Source organism: Plectropomus leopardus, chromosome 9 (genome assembly GCF_026936395.1).
Source record: "Plectropomus leopardus strain MGB_pleo_1.0 chromosome 9, ASM2693639v1, whole genome shotgun sequence".
NCBI classification, from domain to species: Eukaryota; Metazoa; Chordata; class Actinopteri; order Perciformes; family Serranidae; genus Plectropomus; species Plectropomus leopardus.
In genome coordinates, this window is record NC_142184.1 from 25990699 (window position 1) to 26010588 (window position 19890).

Below are 19890 nucleotides of genomic sequence, written 5' to 3' on the forward strand. Positions count from 1 at the left end.
GTGATTACACAATAGATGCAACTTATTTCACTTTTGATATATTTTTCTGTACACTATGTTTATCAAATGTACATACGTAAAAAAACCTTTAGTGCTAATGTGTCTTTGTCTTTATTATTTCCTTCAAATTCCTCCCAGTTAGCCATTTTTCCACCACTAATTGATAAAATATTAAGTTAAAAATAGCTTCTTAATTGTAATTGTGAACTGGTGTTTTTGAATGCAACTCAGTCATCATCTAACTATTTTGGATGTGATCATTTTGTGCCAAATTGATTTTGCTTTTAATTCCTTTGAATCTGCTGTACTGCTACTTCAAGGCCTCTCTGTGTCCTAGTTTGCAGCAGCTGTTGTCAACACTCTATGCTTGCTGCAGGCTCATCCTTATAGTATGACTATGTTGGTTTGCCCTGTCCATCCCTTTCTTTGAATTAATGTTTTAGGTAAAGAACACACTGTACAACATCACTGGTCAAACTCTAGCATATTATGTAATGTACAATGTAATCATTGCACACAGAAAGCCTGACTATTACCTGTGTGAGTTAAAGCAACAGGTAATATACCACAATGTCAGCGCTTGCTGAGTATGTTTTCAATGGTTTTGTCACTAGTGTATTTATTTATTTATTTGTACCATTTTGTATTGACATTTAACAGCCATCATCTCTCTTTTTTATTTTCCCTTAAATATATATATGTTTGCCACACAGCCACTGTTTATTTTGGAAAGAAAAACTTCAAACTCGGAGCTAGATATCCAAAAAAAGTAGATGGGATGGCTAAACCTCTAGGCAGAGGGTTATGGTTATGGGCGAATGCTGTTACATTTGCCGAGAATGCAATGTCATTCCCAGCTTCCTCGTTGTCCAAACTGGCATAGCGAGGAACATTGGTCATGTGCAGGTCTTGGTGAGTGTAACACTTAGTTCGGAGGAACACAATTTCCTACTTGTCCAGTTTGAGCTTAAGGTGGTGCCTTGACATTTACCCTGAGATGTCAGTCAGGCAAGGAGCAAGGTGGAGGAGTGTCAGATGAGGTGAATGCAGGAAAAGCTGGGTGTCAGCAGTATTGTATTGGTAGGAGAAGCCATGTGATTGTATGGCAGCATTAAGTATCCTTGTGTAGAGGAAGAATAATAGAGGGCCCAGGATGGAGTCTTGTGGAATTCCTGTTGTCAGGCTGTGTGGCTCAGACACCAAATCTTTCAGTGTCACCTGCTTGGACTGACCCGTCAGGTGAGATACAAATAGTAAGAGTAGAGAGCCTGAGATGCCCTCTTCTTTAAGAGTGGAGATTAGGATTTGATACTGCACTAAATAAAATACAGCAGATAGGCCTAGGAGTATGAGGACAGTGTTCACTTTTGCAGCATGGAGCACTGTCATTGTTATCACAAGGAGAGCCTTTTCAGTTGAGTGACCTGCCTTGAAACTACATTAGTGGGAGTCAAGGAGGATATTCTGTTAGAGGTAAACAGACAATTTGTGAAACATAGCACATTTTAACAGTTTTGTTAACAGAAAGAGATTTGTGTCTCTAACAGAAACAAATAATTAAATTAAAAGAAGTTTTTTAAGTTAGTAGTCTTTTTTAATTTGGGATGTCAGTGTTAATCAGGGCAAAACTTATTTGAATCAAGCTTGATATTAAAAGATCATTTCCTATTAAAACTGGACAAATGGAAATAATATCAGTTATTATGTCCAGCATTCATTTCAAAATCATTAGGTAAAATGTAAAATGCATTTGGAAAAAAAATAGACAATAGTAATAAAATAGCAAAAATAACAATTTGAGCATTTTCCTTAAATTAGGTGTATATATGCGTTTTCCCTATTGTTAGTGCTAACAGCAATGTTTTCTGTCAGCATTTAATGCTTGCATCTCATGTCTGGTGTTACTGCTGAGAATATGTGATAAAGCTTTTGCATGTCGGGCTTTATGATGATGGTGGTCTTGCTTGTGGTATAAATTGTAACCCTGTGTTGTTGTTTTTTAAGTGAAGGTGCTTAGGACTGTTTTTCATGCCGTTACATGTTAAATATGTCAAAGGTAGTGATGATATGTGATGTTTGCAGCAGCACTGACTCATGAACTATTTGGTGCTATACAGCTGGTATGTGTTACTTGGATTAACCTTAGGCTTTTGGTTTCAAGTCGGCAGCCATTCCTGTCGTCAAGGTGATAGTGGAGCCGGGGGTAAGAAAACGATCGAAGCCCCTCAGTTTTCTGTGATCACCCAGCATTAAGATCTCTTTGTTGTCACTCTGTCGTTCACTCACTGATGAAAACATTGAGATGCTTTATTGTGTGATGGTTTGTGAGTGAACACTCAGTGTTTGATTTGAATCTGCCTTGTTTATTGCATTTTGGCTCCAGTTTTATTGTTCAGCTGACATTTACTTTGTTGAGACCTTGTCCTGTCTGGGTGCATGGCATGTGGCAGATGAGGAGATAACACTCTATGGTCTCTTGTCTTATGTCTTCATTTCAACATCGCTTTCCCCAGCAATCAGACACCAACATTATGCACTGTTTGAGATTATATTACTTGTGGAAGGTCTTGCCTGATTGTACTGTAACAAGACTAAAATATCCATCTGTTGGTGTTTGTATCAATTGTAAGAAACTAAATTACAGCTTGTCTTGGTTTGTTTGTCTTTGGACTGCAGATGATCTGTCTGTTGCCTGTAATCGGTCATCAAAAGTTAAATGTGCTGTATGTGATGGTCCTTCAGGTCTGTTTGACAGGGAATGGTGATTAAGACTCTGTTACTTTGCATGCACATTGCTTGTTGTTATTGCAAAGATACAGAAAGATCACAAATGGGAATATTTTGTCTTTACAGGTTTTATCTACTTTTATGTTAATAGTTAGCTAAGATGACTCATACATGATGATTAAAAGAAAGCATGTATGACTGACTGCATGAGTGGTATGGAGCTTTCTCACTGTCTGTGTTTGGATGGTACAAATTTTGTTTTTTCATCCTCTAATCACTCTCTACGTCCATCACCCCAGAACACAGAGGACAGCGCTCGCATCTCAATCACCTTCTTCCGCCTGTTTAGAGTGATGCGATTAGTTAAACTTCTGAGCAGGGGGGAGGGCATCAGGACTCTACTGTGGACCTTTATCAAGTCCTTCCAGGTGAGACTCCAACAAATGCAGCCACTAAACAGCCCTCTTGAATCTGCAGTATTTGAACCAATGAGATAAGAGATTAGACAAATCACAAGTTTAAACATTTGTCTCACCCCAAAATAAAAATATATATATTTTTCCCTTATCTGTAGTGCTATTTATCAACTTAGATTGTTTTGTGTGTGTTGCAGAAATATCGGCCGTACATGTGTCCGCCCTTCTAGCCAATAAAATTGAACTAGATCGAACTCTGCTTGTGGTGCTCAAAGCACCACAAAATACATTTGAAAAACTCAAGACAATCCACAGACCTTTTTGTGAGCAGTTTTGCGTAGGAACTATTTTCTTTCTACCAAACTACACTAACCATATCACTGCACCGAAGAAATTGTGCATCTTCTGCTAGTTTACCTAACACCACTATGCTAGCTGACATTAGAGCTCAGTTGAGGAGAATGCCATTAATGTCTGCATCTCCTGCTCCTGACTCACAACGCTCACAACAAAACAAGCTAGATTGATAAATAGCACTAAAGTAAGGGGAAAAAATATGTTTCTTGATTTTGGGGTGAACTGTATCATTGGAGAGACCTAATTCACTTATAACCACTGTAACCACGATTGTAACCAAGTTTTTTTGGATGCAGTTCAAATGAAGCTCTAAAGAAACTGTGTAGCAAAGCAAGATAAGACAACATACATATTGCAACAGGATGGGGCTAGTTGTACATAATTTGGCATGATAATCAGTGGATCTGATGATGTAAATGTGGTTTGACATTGCACATCACTCAAATTAGAGACTACAGATTCCAGAGTTATGCAGCAGTGTCTCATTCTTTTCTCTTTTTTCCACACTCAGGCTCTTCCCTATGTTGCACTCCTGATAGCGATGTTGTTCTTCATCTATGCCGTAATTGGAATGCAGGTAATATGGTGTATAACCTGTTGGACACCCTGCAGGGTATATTTAGTGACTGTTTTCATTGTGTGATGCCTAATGCTCTTGTATATAATTAAGAATTTGAGAGCTTGCTGACTGATTGTTTGAAACAATGTATATTTGTCCTTTTTAGGTGTTTGGGAAAATCGCCATGGTAGATGGAACACAAATCAATCGCAACAACAACTTTCAAACCTTTCCTCAAGCTGTCCTGATGCTCTTCAGGTGTTTGAAAAGTTTAATTTTTTGGTTACAAACTATGATAAAGCACTCTGAATGCTTAAATCCCACATTGCGCCTGTGCTCATGTTGTTTCTTGTTGTGTGGCAGGTGTGCCACAGGTGAGGCCTGGCAGGAGATCATGCTAGCCTGTCTGCCAGGGAAGCTGTGTGATTCAGAGTCAGACTACAACCCCGGAGAGGAGAGAACTTGCGGCAGCGGCTTCGCCATTATTTACTTCATCAGCTTCTACATGCTCTGTGCTTTTCTGGTAATCTTCAGATAGTTCACTGTGTGTAGTATCAGTACTGATTGAGCACAGACTCAAGCATACATCTACCAGTTTACAATACAAGTAATAATACAATAGAATATGACAAAAATGTTGCATGTCCTGGTTTCAGATTATCAACCTGTTTGTTGCTGTCATTATGGATAACTTTGACTATCTTACCCGTGATTGGTCAATTCTTGGACCGCATCACCTGGATGAGTTTAAAAGGATCTGGTCTGAATACGACCCTGAAGCCAAGTAAGTACTCAGGCCCTGTTTGAAGAGCACCAGCAACATTTACTTCCTGTTATTTATCCTGGATGCTACTGCTAATAAATACTACATACTGTAAGTACACATGACATAGTGATTGTTTTACAACAGCCATACCTTCTAAAGTGAACTTACTGATTATCCATCACTTATTAGAACCTCTGCTGGCAGTCAAGAATGTGTGATAGTGCCTTATATTTAATGTGTCCCTTTGTCAGGGGCAGGATAAAGCACCTTGATGTGGTGACTCTGCTGAGAAGGATCCAGCCTCCGCTGGGGTTTGGCAAGCTCTGCCCCCACAGAGTGGCCTGTAAGGTGGGTTTTTCACAGCATGAAACACTCACATGCATAAAGACAGAAAGAAATCATGACTCCTATTGTGGTGAATGGTAAGGGTGACCAAAATACATGAAAGAGTACAAAACATTAAAAGTTGTTACTTAAAAAGTGCTCCACAATTCAATCAATTTCCCCTCATTTCCTGAATCAGCTAATGTCAGCACTATTCATTCCCAACAAGTCCACACTTAATTCCACAGATCCACTTTGTTTGCACCAAACAGACAGCATCCAATAAGTTGCAGAAGAGAAACATTAAGAACAACGTCCTACAAAGTTGTTTTTTAAAAAAAAAAAAGGACAGATTTTAAAAAGCATTTACGTTTTTTGTAAATTGAATAATAAATAATAATAATAATTAATAAAATAAAACTGTTGCTGAAATTGCATTAGATGTGATGAAAAGGGCAGCGTAACTTATTTAAGGCTCTAAACTAAAAGTTTAGGGATTGAGACTTGCCTGTCCTGACTTGGGACTCGAGCACAAAGAGACTTACTTGTGACCTTCAAAACAACGGTTGCCCCTCTGCTTATTTCACATTTAATGCATCCTTTTGGATCTGTACTTCTGTTGCAGCGTCTTGTGGCGATGAACATGCCGCTGAACAGCGATGGCACAGTCATGTTCAATGCCACCTTGTTTGCTTTGGTCCGCACTGCACTCAAGATTAAAACTGAGGGTAAGTCTTCACTGTCAAGATCCATCAGAAATCTGCAATATAAAAGGGACTTAAAGTATGAAACAGATTTAAGTTTGAGCTGTATGACAATAGCCAAGAGAAACCAACAGGAGCAGTCAGTGTGCTTGTTATTTGGTCATTTATTAAGCCGTAAACTACAATGTCATGAACAGAGATGCAGTTTTTTTGGCAAGCATATTTTTTTGTGCATTGAGCAGCCAAGGTTGTACCTCTTCATCTTCAATGTTTGTTTTTTTGTTCATTTAACAATAAAATGTGTTGATATATTGATCTCATCATTGGGCTGCAGTATGTGATGAAATCATATTTGAGATTTAAATGTTTTTACATTGTTATCTACCTGTCTGTCAAATATCATGCAAATGTTTTGATGTAACACCTTGTCCCTCTGAATTATTTACTCCGGGATGCCTTATGCAGTGTATTTTGAATTAATATCATGTCAAGCAACTTGGACTGTGAGTATATTAATCTGCTATTTACAACTGTGTCATTGCCTTGACTCTTTGCAGTCATAAAACCTAAATTCCAGTTTAACATTTTGCCACAAGAGGGGGCTATAGATTTTTAACAAGCAGTCTTTCCACACACAGCATCAGTACAACTCTCTGCTACCTCAGACTGTCATAAAAGCTCGATTGATTCAGGTCATTTACTTGTATGCTCTAATTTGCGTAAAGACATCTCATGATTAATCCTATTATATTCATTTATCTTAAGGAATTTTCTGTATTCATTAAGATTTGTGTTTTGTGTGTGTGAGAACAAGATAGATAATTTTTTTCACTTAATACTCTGATGTAGTGATCAGTTACTGTGTCCTTTAACCAAAGTGGACTGAAATTCAACTTTTCACTTTTTTGGTCATTTCCAAGGTAACCTGGAGCAAGCCAATGAGGAGCTCAGAGCTGTGATTAAGAAGATCTGGAAGAGGACCAGCATGAAGCTGCTGGACCAAGTGGTGCCCCCTGCAGGCGGTCAGTGGTCATTACACACATGCACGTGGGCAGCACACTGCATTAACAGTGATCACTATTTGCTGTTGAGCATCATTCACAGTTCAGTCACCTTACTGCGTCCCTCCACTCATCTGTAGTGTTCTTGCACACAATGAATTTGAATACATGCTGCTTCTCATTTGTATTTCCCGAAAGGTAGTAATGGCAACTTTACGTCATCAAAATGTTTTGGCAGCCACACAGCAAACAGTTCTTATTTATAGAAGCAAGAAGTATGACAAACAGTGGGCATGCATCTGAATGCAAATATAATATTACCTACATTTGAATTTAAAAAGGAAGTCAGTTTTATTTACACGCTTCGTTTGCTGAATTATGTTTGCTTGTCAGGATACAGTCTCACCTATATTTTTTACTACGATATATACTGGCCACTAGCAAGGAGTAACATCACAACAACACTTCATTTCAAATACATTTTGGTAGTCTTTTTGGTATAAAAACTTACTCCATCCTTTGAAAAGGCTGTTAGTTGTTGATTACTTTCTTCCTCACAGGAACATACACTATAATCATCTTGACTTGTCCGCTGTGCATACATATGCTCAGCGTCTTCCATCCAAATAGTTCTCACACTCTTTACTACAATGCTCTTAAAGCACGGGAACTCAGTTACAAATATTTAGCAATATTCTTTTTAGTGTTCTTAGTGTTTGCAAGATGCTCAGCATACAAGTGGAAAGTACAGAGGCAGATGATGCAGTCTGAAAGTACTTTTTCACAGCACACATCCTGAAGTCTCAGAGCAGGAAAAGCGCAGTTGTTACTAAATTCATAAACAGTGGCTTTTTTTTATCTTCAAGTGTCCCAGTAAGCTGTGACAGTGAGACAACGGGCACAATACCAGGATGCTGAAACTGAAGCAGCTAGATACAATTCAGCCATTATTAATTGTTATATTTATAACTGTGTTAACCCTATTATCAAAATTGGAAAATATCTATTGTGAAAATTTTCCATTGGTTTTTGCAGCTGTCCACTGTGAAGAAGCTAATTACAACGTTTTAAAAGCTACCTTTCAATGTTGTAATTTATAATCCACAGAAGGAAGTTTCATATCGCTTTACGACACTGGTGTCAAGGGTTAGTCCGTCAGACGACGTCAGCATCCTGTTTTTGTACCTCTGAAAGCGAGGCCCACTTACTGACCAAAACCAACAATGAGACATACAGCGTTACCACACACAATCCATCAGTTTACAGAAAACTCTTATCTCTGTCAGCCGTTCAAAGTTTCACTGCGGTTTCCGTCATAATCCTATAGTTCTGTTTCTCATAAATCTCACTGAATCTGGTTCTACATTCTCTCTTCCTCTTGCTCTCCCTCACTGTGTGTAAAGTATACATCAGATAAAAATACTGTGCTGATCAGATAAAGCTGTGCTGATATATGAAGTTGAAAGCTGATGACCTGGTATGTTGTTTACTGTATTGTATTATTGTATTGTATTATAATATTACTGTATTATACTGTGTTTCATGCTGACACAGCATTTTTAGTTAATTTTCTTTCTGTGCAGAGGTTACATTCTTAAAACAGTCTTACAATCATTTTTAGAAGCAATTTTACGAGAAACACACCGGCCATTAGTTGGATGAACTTTATTTTATGTTTTGAAGTGGAAATCAACTTTTTTTTAACAAGTTTGAGGTTTGCACATCATCACAAGTTAGAACAAATGTTACATACGTCCCTGTATCTTCAACCAAACCTGATAGACTTGTGGTCTGAGTCGCTAGCTATGTTTTGTTCCATCTATTGTTGATGCCAGTTAAAGCCAGATAGTCAAGATGTGCTGAATATGATCTTTACTGTGTGGTGTTGTTTGATTTCAGTTCATTTATGTTGTACAGTCATGCAAAGCTGGTAAAATAGCGTAATTTTCACCGCACACTAACAAGTCTTAGTCTAACAGAGGGCTGAAGATAGTGACACCTGTATCTAGCATGTACAAGCAGCTTTCTGTAGGTGTGTTCATGGAGTTCATCCAGTGTCCTTGTATGCTTACAATGCTTCAGCTCTGCTATGTTTTAGAAATTCATTTAATTGCATGTCTTTGTGTGCTTTAGTTTGCTAACCTCTCTTGTTTTTTTGAATCTTTTCCGCCAAGGCTCGCTCTTCCACAGCTTCCTCTGTTCTCAGTAGAGTGCTCAGTCAGTCTCTGGTCTTCTTCTCTTCTCTTTCTGCCGTCCTGAGCTCTCTGGGGCAGTTCTGTTTTAGTCTGGTGGCATGATACTACTGATACTCCTTTAGAACCTCAAAAGGCTCTGTACAGAAAGAGAACCCGCTGTCACCTGTGGGCACAAAATTTACTGTACACTGATCTGCTCACGCTTGATGCATTATGTAGTTAACCCTTTAAAACCTGAACAACCAGGCTTGATTTCTTTCAAAAACATGGCAACGAGAAATTCAACAAGCAATGGCCCAAAAATGAGCAAGAAAATTAGCATTTTTTTCAGTGACCTAATTTTAAATATATTAGTAAGATAATTATGAATATATTTTTCTTGACATTTTTCTCATGTTTTTAAATAATATCCAATTTATCTATTATTTTTTCACTTTCTTCTTTTAGCGCGACATTTCTTGCCAAGTTGCTCATTATGTTTTTAAAAGAACTTAACTTAAACCAGGTTTCGGTTAAAATGCTTGTGAAAAGCATCTAAATTCAGCACACCAAAACTAATGTTAATCCAGGTGTTAAAGGGTTAAACGCAGACCTAAAATCACTCAGCTATTTTCTTTTGATTGAAAATATGTCAGAATGATGCAGATCACTTCCTTCAAAAACAAGAAAATTTGAACTGAAATGTGTAATGAAAACATGATTTATCTGGTAAATGATTGGCCTACACCTTCATGCACATCTGAAAGTATGACTCAGACAAGCTGAAAAATATCAATTTAGTGAAAGTGAAAGTGGCATTTTAATGACCTTGAGTGTGCTTTTTGGCAAAGGTATTCTTTCTGAACAGATCTTTTCACACTTTATCTCAGGCTGTGTCAGTTGATATGGAAAAATGTGTCAGCTGCTTTTAGATGGATCATCAGATCTGGACTGAATGGTGCTTCCATTTTAAAGCAGCTATCCTGATGTAAGTCACCTTTCCTCAGTTACTCTTAAGTTAAAATGGGTAAAGGAAAGATGACATTTGAAAAAAAAAAAAACCACCCACATTTTCCACACACACAGATTCAGTCTCTTGATTTCTTGTTTAGTCTCTTTCCCCACCCTGCTTTAGCAACCTTATCTGAGTGAATCAGACCCATGCTTCAGTGGCCTACCTGCATGGCAGATAGTGTGTGTAGTCACAGCTTCTTCTCTGGCTAAATGTAGTTTGTGTGTTCTCCTTCAAAATGGGGGTTGTAGATCTGACCCACGCTGCTTCTCTTCGCTGCCTTCTTGCATGTGCTATTTCCTGCAGATTATGTTGTTTTTCTGGGATATATAAATATAAAAAAACACCTCTGCTCATCTGTCTCTGGGGTGGTGGATGTGAAATGTAGTAAATTTTGCTGTCGTATGATGTAGCACTAGTATGTGTGGTAGTAACTAGATATTCTTTTGACTTATAGGAAATGCAGCCATAAATTACTGTAAATTAGGAGGTTAAAAAGGTTCATACACACTTGCATGCATGAGCAATTCTGTGTGTTTTTCTCTTTTTGTGTGCAAAAGGATTGTTTCCAAACCGCATGCATGTTTTCAGAGACAAAGCAAAATCTGCATTGCTGACAAAGATGTAATCTGGTTTTGGGTTAAAACACGCTGCAGACATTTACTTATGTAAATGTCATTTGCAGTCTTTCACATTTGCAGAAACTCTTGAAAATGGTATTCAGCCTTTTCATCACAGCACAGTCACCTCCTTCAAATACATTCAGTTATGACATTTAAACAGTGCCAAGAATAAAATGTAGCTTTTCCTATGTTTTTGAATTTAAATTGAAAGGGGATTTGACTATGTTTTGCTTTGTGACAGAACAGCAAGTATTACATCCAGATAAATTGTGAAGACCACAGATTCTTTTATGTGCACCTGAAAAGTGAGTGTATGACACAGTGTTGTGTTCTGATGAAGGTTAATGTAAAAGGAATTCTAGGCTTGTCTGAATCTCTCAGAGTAGAGCAATCTTGTTTTGGGAGACACTAAAGTGATTTGGTCCAAAAGTATACTGAAGTACAAAGACTTAAATGATCAAACTTTATAAGAGGACTAAGGATTTTGACTATTTGAGTGTATTAAATCTTGATTTGTTCATGTTTTTTTCAAGAAAAAAATCTTAAATCAGGTAATATTATGTAAGCCAGTCGTAGTTGTAAACTGTTGTGTTGTCTTTTTAGTAGGATTGGGATAACTTTAATCCAAAAAAACTTGATTATCCTGATCCCAGCAGCACGGTGGATTCAGGGTGGATTTCAGGAACAAGTTGCAATAAAACGTTTAAATTGGTCATATATGTATAAACATTTCATTTTGCACCCAATTCGTTTAAATGTTAATGACAAGGTAAATAAAGTAGACATTGGACTACATAATAGGTCTACATAGAGTGTAAAGTTAAAAGTAGTAACAGTCAAAAGTAGTTTCTTACAATTGCATCCTTCAAAACACTCAGCTGGCTATTCTACCTGTTGTTCTTTATGTAGCCGGCAGTCTATACTGTGATGTGTGGTCCCATTTAGATGTGTGGTCCCCTTTTGGATTTGGTCATGTTGAAAAGTTTGTACCTGGATCTGAGTGATCCCATCCAATGACGCTTTGAAAAACTGGCACAAAATGTAGATGTATTAGCTGGACAGCAAAACATGGGACCAATCTGATCTGGGGCCCCGGCTTCAAATATTAGTCCTCTCATTAAGTTTGTTCCTCAAGTCTGTGTGTCTCAATATACTTTGGACCAAATCTCTGAAGTCTCTTCTGACACAGCAGTGGTGTGTGTATCTCTCTACTATGATCCTGTTGAAGTAGTGTTTTCCAGACTGGACAGTTGTAATGCTCATGCAGCAGCGAGTGGTTATGGCACTTCATCAACCTGTCTTGGTATTCTTTTCATTTTGATTGTTACAGAGGTGTTTTGTTCTATTGTCAAGATAGCATTGTGCAGTGGTGGTGCTTTATACTGTTGATGTTTTTTTTTTTGACAAAATGTGTTTCTGTTTGCTTAGATAATGAGATAGTTTTACTTTTTAAGTGTTTTGGATGCAAACAGAATTTCAGTTATGAGGTGTATTTTGGTGTTGATTTGGGAGGCTTGGGTGTGTCTGGTCTGTTCGCTCAGATGACGAGGTAACAGTGGGGAAGTTCTATGCCACCTTCCTGATACAGGACTACTTCAGGAAGTTCAAGAGGCGCAAAGAGCAGGGTCTTGTAGGAAGGCGCTCATGGGAGAGACTGAACACAACCATGGCTCTACAGGTAAGAGTACAATGTATCATGCTCTGTGTTTGTGGGAATACAATCACATAGATACACTTCACCAGTGCATTATACAAATCAGTGATTAAATGTTACTAAATGTCCTTTATCTACAGTACTTTTGTACCAAAAAAAGGTTCCCTGTAGTCAGAGTAACCTGAACAAGAAAAACCAAAACTATTTGCATGGTCTCAGTAAGTGAGATGATATGTTAATTTGGAGAAAAGCCGTGTTAGCATTTCTGAAGTACTTTGCGGATCTGTCTGTAGAGACATGTTGTCACTTGGAAAGAACTGGAATGTTTGGCAACATTAAAACTCAATTTGTCTTAACCAGATAAGATTCAGCTGTAGATAAGAAGCCTGTAATTGCTGGTAGGTTTGGAGTTACAGCTACTCTCTCTGCAGGCCGGCCTGCGCACGCTGCATGACATTGGGCCAGAGATACGTCGAGCCATATCATGTGACCTGCAAGAAGGGGGGTTAGTAGACGCAAATGGAGAGGAAGAAGAAGAAATATACAGGGTAAACGTCCTTGAAGATCCCTCCCAGACATTCAGACTGTTTTTGTTTTGTTTTTTAGGTCTTTTTTTTTTTAAAGGTGCAGTTTGTTTGTTTTTTCCTTAATAAAGCCCTATTAGACCAGTTTCTATTTTGTCTTTAATCCCACCCTTCAAATAGAGGTTTCTGCTGTCTTAGTGTTACAAAATCTCATGTATTACACAACATTGCATTATTTTTTATTATTATTTTTTATATTTTCTGATGGAGATAAGAATTAATAGAATAAAACTCATCATTAATTTCCATTCAGTCTGGCGTTTGCATATTACAGCACAGAGAAAAACCTGATACAGTCAGATATCACATAGATCTTAATGATCTACAGTAATCTACTGTGCACTTTTTTCAAGATTTACTGTATTAACATGATTAATAACAGGCGCTGATGTTAAGTATGAAAAACTAAAGGAAAACACATAGAGCGGGGCTGGATGATTGATTGATCATTAAATTATTATTTGTATATCAAGAACTCACTCTGAATCCAAAAACAGAGAAAATTCTTTTTTTTTTAAATTAAAGTAAAGGAGCTGTATTTACAACAGTAAAATGATATCAAAATATCAATTCACAAATACTATCAACTCATGAAGTATTATCCAGGTCTCATTCATCCAGTCGTATACTAAGTACTTTCAAAGCAGCACCTTTTGAATAAGCTGAAATTGAAACTTATCTAAGCTCTCTTCAAAGCTAGACCCCATTTACAAAAATAGTAATTTTACCTCACTGAACACGGGAGCTGCCGGTCTACTGTTGCCTCAATCACTTAGTTTGTGTTTTTGAGCAACTTCACAGATAGTTTGGATTCAGCAAAGTGTCACAATAACGCAAACAAACGACCAGTCAAAGAAGTCGTACACCTCCCGTGTTCAGCAAGGTAAATTTTCCTCGTTAGAATACATCTGTTTGGGAAGTACTGAAATGCGACTGAATAAATGACACTTTGATTATATTGCATGAGTTTTGAAAGAGTTTGTAAGTTTGAGAGTTTGTTTAGATATGTTGATGAATGTGGTTGCCTATGACCCGAATTCATCACGAGCTCAGTTTTTGGATTCATCTTTCATCTTCGAGGCTTGAGTGAAAAAACAAAAATTTCCCTCACAAATTAAATGTCAACATTGGGTGGGTAATTGCTATACAAATGTTCTGTACAATCATTTGGTGGTTAAAGTATGTCTTTAAAATGATGTGTATTGATGCAAAATGTTTTTACTTTTGGCCAGCGTGCCAGTTGTACTTTAAGCAGCTTACAGTGTTTATGATGCTTGTTTCTGTCCTCACTGGTTCTTGGTGTCTTTCTGCAGCGTAATGGTGGTCTTTTTGGGAACCATGTCAACCATGTCAGTGCTGATCAGCAAGGCTACCCTCACCCAACCACTGTCACCCAACGGCCGCTACAGATCCTTCCCTTTTCCTGTAGTGGCTCAACTGAACCCACCCAAACAGGCCGGAGATCCAGCGATGTTGACATAGGAGGAGACACAGAGCTGAACTCTTCGCCCATCCAGTATAACCATCATTATCACACCCCTCACCCGTATCATTATCCTCACTGTATTTCCACTTGCCATCAATCGCCAATACCCTCCAATGCCAACCTCAACAATGCCAACGTGCCCTCACTTCTCTCCATGACCAATGGAAGGCAGCAGAAGTGTTTGATAACGAGAGACCGCTCGTCCTCCACCAAAAATGGATCATCTGTGTCCACTTACAGCAAAGGAGTACATGACAAACTTTGGAAGTCACACTCCACAAGGTCAGTGAAAAGAAGATTTATATTTATATTTATACAGCGTTCCCACTGTTACAAAATTCCTGGAGAAGTTATGAAATAAGGAAAACTATTTTCTAGGCCTGGAAATGGTTTGGGATTGATAGAATGTTTGAATGTTTTGAATACACATTGTTTTGGTTGTTGTTTAAAATATGGTCATAATAATCCTAAAACACATCTGATGTTCCGCAAAATTTTCAGAGATGAGATTTGATGAAAGTTAGGCCCTAGCCCATAACCACCAGAAATGGAGTCAGTTAGTGATGCATCCTGCAATTCGGTGTCATAACCCATAACCAGGCCTGTTTACGGGTCCAGTGACAGTGACAAATCGGTGTTTGCAGCTAGTTAGCAGCAGGAATGTCTAACATGCAAGTAAAGTCAGCGGGCACCAGCACTTTGTTTATCCACAAATCCCTGGAAGTGCATGTTGATAAAGTATGGCTTATGAATGACAACTATAATACATGATAAGAGAGAGCGAGAGGAGACCCAAGCTGTGCTTGATGGAGGCTCTGCGCCAAAATGTTAAACATTTTCTATTAATTACAGCCAGCCTGACTGCACTGTCTAGACAAATGACTGTCCATCAGGATGGTCAACACATCTCCACTTACTCCTTAAAATGAAGCCAAAATACTTAAGCGCTGGTGACGTCATTTGGAGCCAGAGTCTGCATAGTAGGGATCTTTGCGATATCAAGTTCCCTTGCATACACCTGTCTGACCAATCGGTAGCAGCCTTATTCATTGCAAGCACAGCTGTCAATCATGAATTCAAACCTCCTTTTTATAGCATCATATAACTAATTAAAAAAAAACCCTATCAGGACAACGAACACTTGAACAAAAATAAGTGTTATAAGAACTACCTAAAATGAAGGAAACCATCTTTGGGAAATACTTATTTGACAATGTACTCAAGACATGCTTCAAGTTCAGTCCCATGTTCCCTTTGATATCATTGACCTATAATGTAGCTAGCCAACAGGGGGTGATCACAATGTTTTGGTTTCACTTTAAGGAGCTTTCATGATGTCCGTCTCTTGTATATACCATCTTTGATTTAGAGACTATCCTTCGAAACTCTCAACAGATGCTGGAAGACAATGAAAAAAAAGGGCATGCTTGACAGAAACCCATCCTTAAACCTCCCCACATTTCCTGTTCAGCATTACAACATCTCAGTGGTCCATGTCAAACCTTGGTTATTCCCTACTGATGTACAAATATGTACTTTTTTCAAATGGCTCAATCTCTTCTCACATGGCTGATCGCAAAATGGATCTTAATGAATGTTGCTTCCTGTTCCAAAGATTGCAGCAAGAATTGCTTCAGTTTAGACACGTTCAAATAGTGATGAAGATACAGTCCTTAACTGATATAATTATTCAACAGCTACAACTAATTTTATACATTTCATATTACATATGATATGTAGTTTCATTAAAGTATCTTCCCCTGTATACTTTGGGACAGTAAGCTGGTAAAGCAGTAAAACCATTCAATTAATTATCATCCTTTATAAACATCTATTTCTGAATAGATAAATGTATGTGCTCTCGTCTTTTGTGACTGCATGTAACCTCTCTTCCCCTCCTTTCCTGCTCTCCTGTGTCAAATAATCTCCCTGACCGCCTGCTTTCTCTGCTCGGAGCAGGACACGCTACTATGAGGCCTACATTAGGTATGTGCAGGAGGTCAGCTTCATTTCACAACATGCACTTTTTGTGGCAAAACATGCTGTGAAAGCTCCTTACTTGGAAAAAAAGAGAAAAAACGTATCCAAATTATGTCAGTTGCAAAGAATGTGGTACTGAATAAGCACTGTGTGGAAATGCAACTTTGAGGCTTCATGATGTTTCAGTAAAATTTGTGTTTCACAGTATAATTGTGTGTGCTTTATTGCACTGACTGTAGTATGTCTGATATGAATGTATGATATAAATGTCAAGGTTTTCACTGATCAGTGTTTGACTCATGATATCTTTGACTTTTCTGACGCCAGGTCAGAAAGCAGCGGCGTGCTCTACCCCACCATTCGTCGAGAGGAACCGGGAGACGGGGACAGTGATGACGAGCGGGGCTCGGGAGAGTACTACAGCGGGGAGGAGTTTCATGAAGACGACATCATGCTCACGAAGGACAGGTACTGTGTCGGCAAGGACAGCTGTCAGTGTGAGGAAACGTAACTGTCTGACACACTTAATGGTCCAGTGTGTAGGATTTAGGTAAATAATATTCATAATTATGTTTATATAGTTTATAATCACCTGATAGTAAGAATTGTTGTATTTCTGCGACCTTAGAATGAGCCGTTTATATCTACATATGGAGCGTGTCCTCTTCCAGTCCTCTGTTGTCTCTACAGTAGCTCAGAACGAATAAACCAAACTGGCTCCAGATAGACATTTTCGCATCGGCTGCCATATTTCTCTCACACACTTGATGCACAGGACAAGCTTCAGTTCTGCACCCTCACTGCTAGATGCCACTAAATCCTACGCACTGGACCTTTAATGCAGCTGTAGCCACAAGCACCACATGTGGACCGCTGCCATGTTTGCATGTCGTTAATATGACTTTATAAAAGGATTTTTTCTCTGAGTGGCCACCACTATTATCTAGAATTTATCAAGAATGCCAGAAAACTTCAGTTTATAGCCCGGGCTATTGTTTGCTTAAATCACTGACCTCCTCAGGCTTATATTTTGGCCTTTATTTCCTTTCACACAAAACTGCTGCTCAGCAAAGATAGCGAAAAACAATGACATTTTTAAATGTATTTATTTATTTTTCAAAAACTTGGGAAGAGGAAAATGACCTAAACCACAACAACAACAACAACAACAACAACAACAACAAAAAACAAAACAAAATGAGAAAGTAAGACAAAAAAATGCAAAGTGACAAATTACCTGAAAAGAAATCGTAACAATTATAATTATTCTGTAAAAGAATTTAAAATGTATAATTATTTTAATTATGAATACAATTCACTGGACATTTTTCCTTTGCTTTTTAGAGAATAGTCTTCTACTTCTACTGTTCCCTTTTTTGCATCTCTCTTGTTTACTATGCGTGCAGCTAATCGCGTCTTCTTTGGTGCTGACAGTTTCAGTAAAATTAACTGAATGATTGAATTGTGGAGAATCTTACCAAGCTAACATTGTAAGTAGTTTGTCCATATTGACAAAAGTTTCAACATATATACATATTGTATGCATGATCTAAGCAACAAACTATCATTTTCTCCAGCAGGCAGCCAACAACTCGGTTTATACATCCAAAGAACTTCTATAAAAATGACCTGCATGGTTACCAGACCAGGGCTCTAATTGAGAAAGGGCTTTATTTGTCAAAATTTGTTTCCCCACCTGGCGAGTAAAAGGGACAGGTGTTTAATTGGGACTAAGCTTTTATTTGAAGTTGTACAGTAAGCACCTATGGTTCATTGTGCATCACCAGTTACAACATAATAACAATTAATTCATTTGTCACCTTTTTCCAATTTTTTTCCCCTCCAAATATGTATGTTCATTATGTAATTTACATATATTCTGCAACACTGCAGGGATATTCCTAGGGCCACATCACTTTACTAAAATGGTGAATTTATTTTTCAATCTGTTTTTTTGACAGGTTGTCCAACAAAGACCACCATGATGCAGAGAGTGAATTTGACCTTGGGGTTTCCAAGGGCGACCACCAGCATGATGACGATGATGATGACCAACAACCAATCTACCAAGATGGCAGGCGGTCACCCAGGAGATGGCTTTTACCCTCACCTCAAGGTGATACGCCACAGCACAAAAACTGCAGTTTATTTTATTATTGTTAGAATTTCTTCTGAGTCGTTGAAAGGTGACTAAGATTCTTTGACACTGTCAGATTTGATGTAAAACAACTCTTTATGTTATGTATTTATATGAAAGCTAATTCGAGCTTCTTTGTGATCAACTCATTATAAAGATTTATTCACACATTGATACACTGGGCTGATTCATTCACTCATGAGCATTCAGGTTCACTTTATTGTATTAAATAAGTATTGATATCAAGAAGAGATTTATTAGATGTTAATATTGTATGATACCTATATTGTCTGAAAAATATGCTTTTCTTGTTTTTCATTTGACTTTTTCTTATCTCAATATTTATTTTTCTGTAAGTAACCAAAGTTGAAGTCCAGAGGGCTAATTCTTGGTCTTTGTTTTATCTCTCAGCCTCCAACAGACCAACATTCAGTTTTGAGTGTCTTCGCAGAAGAAGTAGTCAGGAAGAAGCTCCTCCCTCTCCAACCTGCACAGCTCTTCCACTACACTTGGTGCAGCAACAAGTAAGAATATTGTGACAAAATGAATGTATAGTATTTTCACAAAATGCAGCTGTCACAAAGGTCGCACAGGAATTGCTCTTGTAAGAGACCTGTTTTGTCTCCTCTCTCTACCCAAAAATGCCCACCCTACTTGATTGAACCTAAGGTGATGGCGGTGGCTGGACTCGATGCCAGTAGGATTCACCGTCTGTCTCCTACGCGGTCGCTTCGCTCATGGGTCACGCCTCCTGCCTCACCCATCACCCGCGACTGCTCACCATGCTACACACCACTCATACAGGTCTGGTTCACATGTTAACATGCACAACAGGTTGTCTCGCGTTTAATCAAGGTTATATATAATATTATTATTATATAATATTGCCAAATATGTGAAAGTAAATGTTAACTGTAAGAAAGAGAAAAAACAGTTCTCATTGAGCCTTTGATGGCTGATATCAATCAATCAATCTGATACCAACCCTTCACCAAAGAAGTATCTCTGACACCCAGAAACATGTAGTTTACAAATGTACACCCGTGTGTGTGTGTGTGTGTGTGTGTGTGTGTGTGTGTGTGTGTGTGTGTGCATGTGTGCACTCAGGTGGACTGGCGCAGTCCTGGCAGCGTCAGCAGCATCCCTGGCGCAGTGAAGAGGAGCTCGTGGTACACAGACGGTGCAGACGGTCCTCCTAGCCGCAGCCACTCTCCTTCACGTCTGCAGTTACCTGCAGAAAGCTGCTCACACTTCCTGCAGAAGAGAGGCAGCGCCAACAGTGTAGTGGAGGCTGTGAGTAAAAAACACATGGAGCCTCAAACATAAGAACTACACTTTGATAAGATTTCATTGATTCATTTGTGGAGCGATGATGATTTGGAAGGT

General features: G+C 38.4%; 1 protein-coding gene across 22 annotated transcripts in view; it reads left to right on the forward strand.

Moving 5' to 3' along the window:
- Window positions 1-19890, forward strand: part of cacna1db (calcium voltage-gated channel subunit alpha1 Db) — a 104008-nt gene that overhangs the window by 76847 nt on the left and 7271 nt on the right. For 13 of the 22 annotated variants that reach the window (XR_015777541.1, XM_088082385.1, XM_088082384.1 and 10 more), the window contains 18 exons: window positions 2162-2203; window positions 3027-3155; window positions 4012-4077; window positions 4226-4317; window positions 4423-4582; window positions 4716-4843; window positions 5077-5173; window positions 5775-5877; window positions 6774-6875; window positions 12205-12341; window positions 12749-12865; window positions 14215-14669; window positions 16347-16373; window positions 16695-16835; window positions 18329-18483; window positions 18916-19028; window positions 19174-19308; window positions 19612-19797. Coding sequence is in view for 21 of the 22 variants with exons in the window: in XM_088082385.1 (XP_087938511.1) it covers window positions 2162-2203; window positions 3027-3155; window positions 4012-4077; window positions 4226-4317; window positions 4423-4582; window positions 4716-4843; window positions 5077-5173; window positions 5775-5877; window positions 6774-6875; window positions 12205-12341; window positions 12749-12865; window positions 14215-14669; window positions 16347-16373; window positions 16695-16835; window positions 18329-18483; window positions 18916-19028; window positions 19174-19308; window positions 19612-19797 (2385 nt within the window). In the remaining variant the exon portion in view is untranslated. The remainder of the gene's footprint in view (window positions 1-2161; window positions 2204-3026; window positions 3156-4011; window positions 4078-4225; window positions 4318-4422; window positions 4583-4715; window positions 4844-5076; window positions 5174-5774; window positions 5878-6773; window positions 6876-12204; window positions 12342-12748; window positions 12866-14214; window positions 14670-16346; window positions 16374-16694; window positions 16836-18328; window positions 18484-18915; window positions 19029-19173; window positions 19309-19611; window positions 19798-19890) is intronic. The other 9 variants (XM_088082376.1, XM_088082375.1, XM_088082382.1 and 6 more) reach the window with 2 other exon arrangements.